Source organism: Notechis scutatus, chromosome 3 (assembly GCF_049901735.1).
Source record: "Notechis scutatus isolate UNSWTSFEM ecotype Mainland chromosome 3, rNotScu1.2, whole genome shotgun sequence".
NCBI lineage: Eukaryota > Metazoa > Chordata > Lepidosauria > Squamata > Elapidae > Notechis > Notechis scutatus.
Genome location: NC_142011.1, coordinates 177,601,042 through 177,613,541, shown reverse-complemented (window position 1 = coordinate 177,613,541; position 12,500 = coordinate 177,601,042). Strand labels below are relative to the sequence as shown.

The following is a 12,500-nucleotide window of genomic DNA, read 5'->3' as shown; positions in this document are numbered from 1 at the left end:
TATTGTATGTATCAATCTTTAATTTTTTTGTGACAAATGAATTGATTTATATGACTGGACAAAAAATTTGCACATATCAAAGGTTTAGATAGATTTTTCTTTGAGAAATTGAAGGATAAATTTATTCACAATTAGATATAAAAGGAAAGAATAGCTTTAACATTTTTTCCATTTAAATAATACATTTAAAAATACATATCTACACATATATTTTTTAATTTATTATTTAAATGTTTTGTTAATTGGGATTATTTGCCACTGACTGATCAAGTAAATTTTTAATTATTAAACAATAAATATATGCCCTAACAACACTATTCCTTTCATATAGTAACAGAATATTAGCATCACACTATTGAAATAATAAGAGTTGGGTTTGCACATATCTGAATTCTATTCTTATATTAATGAATTCTGCCTCTGGGATAATTTCTTTTTCATCGGAGAAATTAATATTTATGCAAATGCTTTGCAGTGGTGGGGGGAGATAAGTTGATTCCTGGCAACTTCCTGGACAGGTGCCTGCAGTTTTTTTGGCAAGATTTCTGAAGATTTGCTGTTGCCTGCTTCCTAGGGTTGAGAGAAAGTGATTGGCTCAAACTTGACAGTTTTAAGACTTGTGGACTTCAATTCCCAGAATTCCTCCTCCAGTCATGTTAGCTCAGGAATTCTGGGAGTTGAAGTTCACAAGTCTTAAACTTGCCAAGTTTGAAGACTCTTGGTCTAAGGAATGAATAGAAGTCACAGTTTCCCAGCTTCTAGGCTGGTGTCTTAATCACCACAGGAAACTGGTTCTCTACAGTAACAACATGTCTAATAAAAGGGACTCTTGTCTAATTAAAATAGGGAAACATAAACAAAACAATAGATAAGTATTACAACTAGCGGTAATCAAATGTATCTTATTGTATAGTACAATGCATGTGAGAATTTTTTTTTGAATATTTCTACTATTGCAACAACTGTAGAAAGAAATCCTCTATTTTCTTTAAAATAAAATTAGACTGTTCCACTATCAAAGTTATGTGATCTTCACTGTATTTCTGCAAACCTGTGCTGGAAGCTAATTGTGAATAATTTAGTATCATTTTACACATGGCTATGGAGAAGTAAGTCCTATTTAATTTTTGTAGAGGATTGCAGTATAATGTCATTTTCTTATGAACACATACATTTGGAAATAAGCCTGATCTGTATATGTATTGAGTGTACAATAATTGTCTTTACTGACTTGGGATACAGTTTGTAAAGAAATACTTTGTGTTGGGTTTGTCTATATACTTACAGCATGAGTGTAAAATAAGCACAAAGAATTTCTGGTTACACTTAAAATTCCAGCTTTAAACAACTTTGCCTACAGAATATTCTATTTTTATTGATTAATGAAAAAGCAGGATTTATGATCTATGTACCTGGCTAGGTAACTATGGAAAATACATTTTAAAAGGTTGCTGTGGAGAAAATAAAGTGATACATAGAAATTAGAGCTTAAAGGATCTTCTGGGATCAGTGTATCTGTGACACTATAAGGGTAAGAACTTAGAACCTACGGAAAGACATGTTATTAATAGCATGAATGGTGCAGATGTCTTCAATATCCAAGTGCTTCACACTTCTTAGAATAAAATAATTAGAACTCTGAGAAAGAGACTACTAGATTTAATAAGGCAACTATTTAATATTACAGAATCATTACTTTTATTATATTGACAGCTAAAATGTATAGTTAGTAAACAGACTTTAGATGGCTTCTGTTAAAATCTGTATGTGACATAACACACACATACTAAAAAAATACTTTAAAGACTTTATATTTTATTCATTTTAATGAAACTTTAATTATATCAAAATATGTTTTAGTAAAATGTATATAGTTATTTCTTCTAATAATAAATAAATAGTACACTTTGGTTTTCTCATAATATACACAAGCATCTAGCTGAAAATTTTTAAAAATTGGGTGGTCCACAATTGTTCAATAGGCAAAGTAATCACAAGTTTTAGGTCTATCAAAAATGTAAAACAGTTAATGAAGAAATATTATAAATGAAGCTCATCATGTTTTGAATATTGTAAGATGAGTTAGAAGAATTTATTACAGACATAAACACAAACAACCTTCTGTTTAAACTATTTTATATATGATAATAATGATTGGATTTATTTCATTCATTCTTTTCTTGGGCAAGTTGACTTCTCCAATCATTAGGCCATCTTTTGTTAACTTTCTTTGATGCATGATGTTTAAACTAATTTAATTTTTTTTCAATTTGGAAGATTATGGTAATTAATGATGTGAACATATAGCATTTAGAAGACAAATTAAAGATACAATTGCCCATTACCAGTGAGTAAATCCAAATGAAATGATTGGTGTTTAAGTTTGAGATGAAAATGACTGAATTTTTTTCTATAAATTTTCCAGATCGTTCATATATCCAGACAGACACATACACACAGAGGCACAAGACTACTCAAAAAGTTGTTGTTATGTATTGGACTTTTGAGTAGTCTTGTGATATATCAAGAGCTAATTAATGAATGAGGGCATAAGGCTACATGGTACTTAGTTTTATTTGTTAAATAGCAATAGCACTTAGACTTATATACTGCTTCACAGTGCTTTACAGCCCTGTCTTAGTGGTTTACAGAGTAAGATAAATAGAATGAGAATAACCTAAAAAACAAAACTGAGCCATGCTAATGAAAATAACTATTTTAATGATTCTGACATTTATGCAAAAAATAATTCCATGCGTGCTCAAATATAATTTGATAAATTATCTGCCTATTTGATTGTAAAATAAAGAGAGAAGTACATTTACATTCAGAAGCATCATTGTATCATATTTTAAGTCTATGAGAGGATAATTTTTGGAAACTGGGCATGACTATTAGCAGATATTGAAATATTTTAAAAGCTGAAAGAAGTTAACTGAAGGATCATAATAAGGTTCAGGGCATAAAATGGACTGAAAGAAGTCTGTTTAAACTTATCTCTGCATCAAACACAGATGGGAACTGCTGCCCACAAGCAGGAAAACAAGTTGTTAAAGTGAGTTAATAAGATATGAAGCATATCAGCAGTGAGCATATATTAAAGAACTGTGGAGGAGGAATACTTTTTACTAATGAAAGTTTAATATAATCTATTCTTTTCTTTTCACTTCCACTATACCATTAAGAGCCATTAGGAACATATATTTTCTGGGTAATAAAGGAGGGATAGTTTATTTAGCATATGGAAGAATGAAATATCTCAAGATATACATTTGCTCAGCATTTATACAAAAAGGCTAACCACACCATTTGAAAGTGCTCTGCCTCAGTCTTAATTGATACTTTATAGATCATGCTACTGCATTTATTATTTGAAGATCTGCTAACTCAAACTGATCTATATGTCCAGTATCTAGTAATAACCTGCATGTTTAAGATTTTGTCTGCATATAGTCTTCAATGTTTATATCAGTTGTTGATACAAATTTAGCTGACTCAATGACAATAGGGAAATATTGCCTTGAATTTCAACGTTTTGGTCCATTTCTGAAACACGCATTATGCATACTATTGCATCCTCAGAGGCACAAAGATGGAATTCAGAAATATCTGATAAAGCCTCACTTTCTTTTAATTGTAATCTCTAGATTACAAATCAGTGCTTTATCATTTAGAATTAAGTCTTGGCAGTACTTTGGATGAGGAAGGTGTAGAAAAAAAATTATATTCCTTCCTGACAGAATGAAGGCTATTAGATATTATAACTAGATGATCCTCAACCAAAGTGCAACAGTATTCCCTAAATTGTCTCATACAATTTGTTTTTACCAGTTGCAGGCCTAAATATCAGTGGAAAATAGCTTAACCAATAAGTTATTACTAGGATTGGGAGCTAGAAGAGGTAATAACAAAAATAACATTTAACAACTCAGTCAGGAAGTTAAGCTTATCTTTAGTAAATGCTCTGCAAAGAGAAGAATTCTGGAAAATGCAGAGAACTTTCTTTCCAGGATTTATTCCAAATCAAAGTTATGACTTTTATTCTTCTTCCAAAATCTGAATACTTGTTTTCAGGAAATTAATGTGTAAAGCTTGGAGACTGAATATAATACCAGAAATTAAAGTCTATGTCTTGAGGGCTTTATGTGCCAGCTCAGAAGTTTTAGGAGTGGGATTTGACTTTGCAGTATGATTCTACAATGGGCTCTGAATTAGAAAGTTTGTTTCCATGTGTAGACTGGATTTCTACAATTTTTCTTTAAATCTATCACTCACCCATTAATGAAAATGATTGTAATTATTCTGATAAAACATATCTTAATTTTCTTTTAATTTTAAATTTTTACACATATCACTTATGTGCAGTTTTGCTTATGTGATACTTATATGTGCTTAACAAAATGTACACACTTTTAATGTTCTTACATAAAAGCAGAATTGAATGTTTCCCATTACGAAAAGAAAAATGCAATGAATTAAGGAAAAAGATTGGATAAGATGATCAATGGGATGGCTATTATCAATTCGAATAAAATAGAAAAGGTGTTATTGCTACAGTTCTAATATTGGCATTCAGCAGTAAAACATCAATCATGAAATTTGAATAGTTTTAATTTAATCATACAACACTCAACAATAATGAGATGCAAAAAGTCTGTATCAATGACACTATTTCAGATAGAAAAAAATTAACATTTTATTATACTATAATAATACTACACAGTCAACTAAATCTTCAATTCAAGAATATTTGGAAATATTTTTTTCCTATAAATTTTTCTACTAGCATTTTTGCCTAGAATTTAAGCTTGACTATATTAATTCATTACCATAACCCCTTAAACTGTTCCAGAGATCAGGAAACTCATTGTTGTGAATTAAATAAAATAAGATTAATTTTAGCTGAGTTCTTACCATGACTATTTAGAAGTCCCACTGACTTCAATGCAATGCTTTGAATTATAGCTTTAGCTGGATACAGTTAAATCCCAGAAAACAAGCTACTAGGGTGACTTATCACTCAAATGAGATTTTATTAAAATCCTTGGTTACTAATGCCATCCCTCAATTTGCCTTTACTTGGTAAAATATTTTAAAATATGCCAAATGTATATGGAATATTGATTAAATTATAAAAATACATGGTTCTCAGGTTTTTATTGGATGAACTGGTAAATAAATGTAAAAGTTTTAGTTAAGAATGTTATTTAATTGACATATAAATTGTTACTTGAAATACACATTACATTTAATGTTGCTTTACTTCAAAAACAACATATTGATAAAAAATCAGGTCATAAAATTCAAACTGTTATAAATCCTGAATGGATTCTATTTTTTTGTTCATTTTCTGCCATCAAGGTCCTAGTATTGTCTTTTCAGTTCCTAGTATTACCTCCTGCAAAGTCTTGAAAAATCCTCCAATCTTTTGGAGCAGTTTATGGGACTCATAGAGATATACAAATGTAAGGGAATGATAAACACTGAATCCACCCTCATTTGGAGCATGTACAGGGAAGTATTAAAACCTGCAAAATGGTAGGCATGAGGTTGCAATTCAATCCTTGCCCTTTTTTGTCAGTGCATGTGATGTCACACATGCAAGGGAAAGATGTGGACTATGATGCCATAATCCTGCTACCCATCTTACAGATTTTAACTTCCCTGACATTACTGCCCCCTGTTCCTCTTTGGTGGATCAGAATCCAGCAAATTCTGGATAGGTTAGGAAGCATTGACTTGCCCATGTATTGAACAAATTATTTTTCCAGTGTACAGTCACATAAATGACAGGAAGGTCATAAAATACCAACTCTGTATCAACAATGTTGACTTTTTTTTCTTTTTGTGTTTACTTACTGTTTGAACTTTGAGGAAATCCAGTTAAGGAAGATGGACCATTCATTCCAGGTAAAAGAACCGGAGGAAGGCCAGGTAGTCCTGGGTAAGCTGCTGGCAAACTGATTCCATGAAGCGAACTGCTGTCCATCATGCCTGGCTGCTGTACTGTTAAGCCTAAAACATCTGTGGCCTTTTTAATACGATCCAATTCTTGTTGTGCCATCAGCTGTCTAACAGTTGTAGGAGCTAAGTAGTCTTTTTCTCGGTCCAGCTGACTTCCCACAGTTTCTCGCACTTTTGTTATATGTTGTTTGGAAAATATATGGTCTCTTATGGACAAACGTGCAGAATATTTCACTCCACACAGAGAACACTCTGGTCTTGACCCATCAGTTGCATTCTGATTTATCATAAACGGCTTCCCTATGTTTATTTTGAATTTCTTTTCTTTTGCTCGCGCATTTTGAAACCAAACTTGTACCACACGTTTGGGCAGGCCAATCTCATTGCCTAACATCTCACATTCTTGCATGGTTGGAGTTCGATAATCACTAAAGCAAGCCTTCAAGACCTTAAGCTGTAAATTACTCATTTGTGTTCGAAATCGTTTGTGACCAGGCCGATCGCTACTTTTAGATTTAAAGGGATTGTTTGCTCCAAATGGATTAGGTGAACTTGGATCGGCAATGCTTGATGTCTCACTGCGATCAGCATTATCATCAGGATCATCAGTAATGTAAACACTTTGGTCGAGATCACAATCTTTGTCACTTAAATGGATTGATGGGCTCGTCAGAGAGAATAAATGCCTATCATCATTGTTATCCATATTAGGCATGTTTATATTTTTTGGCAAATTGTCATTGAGAATATTTTTTGGCTCTTTGGGAGTTGATGTAGATTTCACATCTTTTGAACTCATACTTTCAGTTTCATTGTTTCCTTCATCTCCTGTTGTTGCATCACTAATTGCTGTATTAATTGATGAAGTTTCATCAAAGTCAGTTTTACTCTGATCATAACAACTATCAACAGGAGCAGCATTCAGATTTTCAATATCTTCATTGCATTCTGCTTTGAAAGACGAAGGACTTAAAAGATTCTTCGGTGACATTTCTGCAGTTTTACTAACAGGAGTTGAGACAGTAGAAGCTAATTCATTTTCACTTGATAAATCAATTTTTGTTAAAGATGATGGATAATCAAAAAAGATGTATTTTTGTGGACTCTCTCCTCCATCTTCATTGGCTATTAAAGGACTTGGTGGCAAACTGTAACCTGCTTGTTTTCCTTCATTCCAGTGTCGACTGCGAATATGACTTTCTAAAGCTGACTTTGCTTTAAACAATGCTCGACAAAAAGGACATCTTTTATGAGACTGGGCTGGCCCTACTGCACGAAATTGCCCTTTTCTTTCTCGAGCTCTTGTGTTTTGAAACCAGACTTGTACGACCCTCTTTTTAAGACCTACTTCACGTGCAATATGATCTAGCATTTTTCGAGTAGGATTGGAATCCAAAAGGTATTTTTCATACAGTATTTCCAACTGCTCTGGAGTAATTGTAGTTCTCAATCGTTTATCCCGGTGCTGGTCCTCACCACTGTTTCCTCCCTCTTTTTCACTACAGTTATTGTCATCTTTATCATCCAGTTTTCTTTTAAGTGAGCCAGAAACTGAAGGGGTATGGTGAGTTGTGTGAGTTGAACCTACTTGTGGTGCCATCTGAGCCAAAGAACTATTCAGCAACTGACTTGTCATCAAAGGGCTATTAGGATCAAATATCATGTAGGGCATATCCATAGGCCTTTCTAAAAATTGTGAATGAAGGAATTGGTTTTGTGCTGCTAAGAAATGCATGTGTTGGTGCTCCTGCCAAAGTTCTAAAGTGGGAAAGGCAACTGTACACTGGTCACATTGGTACTGTAGTAATTGAGGAGGTAGGCTGTTTTGAAGAGGACCCATTGAAATTGTTAAAGGACTGGAAGGAACTGCCGTAGATTGTGATGTAGAAGGTGGTCTGCCTCCTACTTGGGATTGTTTGTGTTGCTGTGCTTGAGAAGCTGAGGGCTGTGGATCACTGGTGGATCCCATGGAGGATGTTAGTGTGGATTGCATTAATTTGTTGCTTTGGGAAGAAGTCTCAACTTGTTTAGGTGTGGTATCATTTTGCTTTGGCTTTTCAGTTAAATCGGGTTTGGGAGAATTTTTGTCTGGCTCAGGTCTGGGTGATGGCATCAAAGGAGTACTAGAACCAGATCCAGAGCTTCCTGCGGTTGTTACAGCCATACTTTTAGATGAATCAGATGGACCAGAATATGTACAGTTCTTATAGAGAGTTTGATCTGTGGCATCCATTGAGTCCTCTGTCTGACTTTCATCTTGGGCATCATCATCCTCATCTTTATAACACAGTTTTTTCTGATGAGTAATTAAGTCAAAAATTCTAGGAAAAACAACACTACATTTTTTACATTGATATTGCATGTTACTAGTCCTAATGTATCTCTCATTGGTGAGTTCCCTTTTCTCATTATCTTTAGTTTCAGCTTGATTCTCATAGCTTTTTCGAGCCTTTTGACGTGCATTTTGGAACCATACAACAATAACACGAGTAGCTAAGTTAAGTACAGTTGAAAGCTGTTCAATTTCATCATCTTTTGGATAAGCATTTGTATCAAAAAAATCTTGTAATACTCTCAATTGGTAGTCAGTAAATCTAGTTCTAGATGATCGCTTGCTTAAAGATGCATCAGATTTGTAATGTTCTAAAGAATTGGTTTGCGGTTCAATTCTTATATCTTCCAAAACTGTTATGGGAGGGTTACTAAAATTGTATGGAGAATCTTTATTTCTCTGTCGTTCCTTAAATAAGGTATTTCTAAACCAATGTTTAATAACTTTTTGTGAAAGGCCAGATTTCTCAGCCATTTCTTGAATCTGTTCTTCGCTGGGAGAATTATTAATATCAAAATATGCTCGCAGGATTTTCAGTTGGTCATCAGTGATTCTAGTACGGGGACGTTTGAATTGAGAGTGTCGTAGAAAATTTGGATCTAATCCAAGCTGTTGCTGACAAAGCTGAGTAAGATCTGCAGATAAAGCATCCATTGGTGGTAACTGAAGGGCAAGCTGAGGAGGTAATGCTGGGTGTTGCACTGGTTGCATCATAATTGGGGGGAAAAGAGGAAGATCTAAAGATACTGGTAGCTGCACTGGTGGTGGAGCAGAAGGTGGAGGTGGTGGAGGAGGAGGTGGTGGTGGAGGAGGTGGAGGCGGTGGTGTCGGTGGTGGAGCTTGCAGAGGAGTGGGAGTTATGTTCTGGATTTTTCCAGAGCTAGATGAAGGCTGTGAAGGAGTAACAGTTGGTGCTGGAGGTGGAGGTGGGGGTGGAGGTGGGGGTGGTTCTGGAGAAGATGGTGAAATAGGATAAAGTTTGTCATATGCCTCCCTGTATTGACAGGCAAATTTTTCTAGTGCACCATGTGGGAAGAACTGACCATGAACATGTTCCTGATGACTCTTCAATATAAGTATGTTTGAAAATAATTTACTACATGCTGCACATTCCAATTTGTCAGTATTTTCACAATCACCAGTTTTACTTTTCTTCTGCACCTTCTGCCTATTCTCATTATATTGAATAACCAACTCGAAGCCAAAATTTTCTAATAAAGCTTTGGCTGCATTTCCTCTTGCCCCAGAAGCAATTCTAGGTGGTGGGATAATTGGTTCTGAAGACTTCTGTTTCTTTATTTCCTTGTTTTCTTTCAATCCTTCACTATCACTTGTGAATTCTTGCTTTGGTTTTTCTTGTTTCTCGGACATATCTTCAGATTCCTTCATTAAGGGTATATCCTTCACCATCTGGCATTCTGCATTTACAGGATTTTGCTCTGCTTTTATCAACTTATTAGTCTGCTGCTGTTGTTGCTTTTGGGGCTGAATTTGAGGTGGTGTAACTTGATACTGTTGTGCCTGTTGCTGCAATAGCTGTAGCTGAGTTTGACCGACATGGTGCTGGGTTTGCATCTGCTGTTTTAGGTCTTCTAACAACGAACCTGCCATACCTGCCATTCCAGGCATACCAAAAGAGGCAGAAGCAGGCAAACCCAGATCAGGGCTCAAACTGAATTCAGTCCCAGGAATATAGAACGGAAAAAGAAACTGTGGCTGTTGAAATTGCAACAATGCCTCTGGGGTCATAGGGAAATGAGGCAAAAATGCAGGGTTCAAGAACTGTGGTTGAAAGAAAGCTGCTTGCTGCTGCAATTCATGCTGGAGTTGCATCTGCAATTGTGCTGGTGACTGGGGAGGATGATGTGTAGGCTGAGCAGAAATCAGTTCAGAAGCCTGTTTTTTATTTAACTCTTTGGCATCTAGGTGAGTTTCTTTGCTGTTTACTGCTGGTAGGCTTGTAGACTCTACTGATCCTTGGCTAGGGCTATTAATGCTCCCTGCTGTACTAGTTCCACTTAATGTATTACTGTTTGGCTCTAATTTTGCAGCCCTTGCCTTAGTCTGATGCAGTACAGATCTCATGTGGATTTCCAGTGTAGAACTTTGGCTGTAAGAAACATTACAAATGCTGCATTTATAGGGTTTGTTGTCAGTGCTGCTGTTTGCTTCTTGAGGGACAGGACTGGATGCTTCTTGCAACACTTTTTTGAGTTTATGTAAATGAGAGACTGAATTATAATGGACCAAAAGAATGTTCTTTTGTGTGAAAGATTCTTTGCACACTGTGCATTTATATGGACGAGAAGGATCTAGAAACTTTTCCATAGTAAAATTTGGCCCTTTTCTAAAAGGTAAGGTCCGCTTTGGTTCTGAGCCCATTTCATCTGGAATCGAGCTGCTATCACTTCCTACAGGACTTGCTTTACCTTCCTGGTCTACCTCATACTCCCTTTCTATATCTTGCTCTAGTGCATGTTCATCTTGTGCCATACTTTCATTTTCTGACCAGAGTTCACCATTTACAGGTAAAGATGCACACAGCTGCTGAATTTCAGCTTCACTGAGTTCTGGATGGCCTGTTTCCAAATGTTTTTTTAAAGCCTGGAATGTACGGAAGCTACGTTGGCAAAGGCTACACATGGTAGCAGCCCGAATAGCATGATACTGGGAATGTATCTGAAGCTTCTGCATAGTCTTAAAAGCCAAGCTACAATGGTTACAACGATATTTATAGACATGGCGATCAGAAACAGAAAGCTGCTGCCTCTTCTGCTGTTCATTCAAATGATCTGGCAGTGATTCAATTATCTTTATATCATTAGTGCTGCTTTTGTTCCATTCTGGCAGTTCAGCAGATTCTTTTAGTGGCTTATGTTCCTCTATTTTAATTTCCATTCCAGTTTTTGATTCTTCAAGCCCAGGAGTATTCTTCTCCTCTGGAGGACTATCACCTGCTTACAAAAGAGAGAAAGAGAGAAAAGAATAATCCATAGATTATTTAGTAGAAAGTATCTTTGGTATGAGAATTATGCACAGGGATTCTAAAATAGTGACCATTCATTGTTTTGCAATTGAATATAGCATAGACCAATTAGGCATTTCCCATTTTTAGTACATTGGTATGTTGTCCTTTAAAAGATATTTTGAAAAATAACTAGATGTAGTCGGTGTACTACCTAAGATTACGAAGAAGATGTGCATACAAATGGCCTTGATGCATTTATTCCAGAGACAATAAGGGGCTCAGGCTCTGAATCATAATTTCTGAAAAAGGCAACTGTCTAGTCCTTGTTGAATTACAGTTGGAAAGGAAAAAGTTTAGGTATCATTCTAATTTAACACCTAATTAAATCTTTCGGGGTTTCTAGCCAATGCAGAAAACTATAGATGTGAATGACATTTAAAAAGGTATTGCTACAGAGAAAAACTCAAAGATGAATATATGGACAGTAGTTTTTGGCCTTTCCTCATTATTAGGTAATTTTTTTTTCTTTTACTGTCATTGTTCTTCTTCCTTATCTCCCCCCCATTAGTGTGGTCTGTCTTCTAAATTGTAAAATATAAATGGATATTGTTATATAAGTTCACACATATGTAACTAAAAGAATGCAGTGGGAATATACAAAATTCATTATAGCAGCAATCTATGGTGGATTGTTGCTGCTAGTTCAAACTTATACAAAAACTGAAATGGGCAACTGACTTGTACAATCTTATTAATAGATGTAAATCTAAAACCACAATAGATGTCCCTAAAAGAAGCAATTTAGTGTTGAATATATTCAAACCTGGGTTTTTAATCTATTCCTGTCTGAAACAACTTATTACACCTTTGGCTTGTTTTAATACCAAATATAGTATAGTCAGTCTAAGGATACAAAAAAAATTAAAATAACATATCTGGTTTATAACTCACAGGTAATATCTGTAACTGGAGGTGAGCAGGGGTCCTGTGTCTTTATCAGATGCATATAAACAAGAATTCTAAAGGTTCTGACTATTTGAATGGAATTAAATCTATGGATAAGTTTTGCATTTGTACATGGGACTGAGGAGACTCGGCTGAAAAAATGCTGCTGGGATTGTTCTGTATTGAGTTAAATGAATACATAATAATGCTCCAGTAAACATACTCCTGAAAAATGAAACAGAGAACTTTCCCTTGTACTTTGGGGGTGGGGGGGAATCCTTGTTTTAACTA

General features: G+C 35.1%; 1 protein-coding gene across 4 annotated transcripts in view; it reads right to left on the bottom strand.

The window, feature by feature from the left end:
* The window catches only part of ZFHX4 (zinc finger homeobox 4), a 195,368-nt gene that overhangs the window by 4,718 nt on the left and 178,150 nt on the right, over positions 1 to 12,500 (bottom strand). For all 4 annotated transcript variants that reach the window (XM_087961880.1, XM_087961882.1, XM_087961883.1 and 1 more), the window contains exon 9: positions 5,860 to 11,250. In XM_087961880.1, coding sequence (XP_087818006.1) covers positions 5,860 to 11,250 — 5,391 coding nt within the window. The remainder of the gene's footprint in view (positions 1 to 5,859; positions 11,251 to 12,500) is intronic.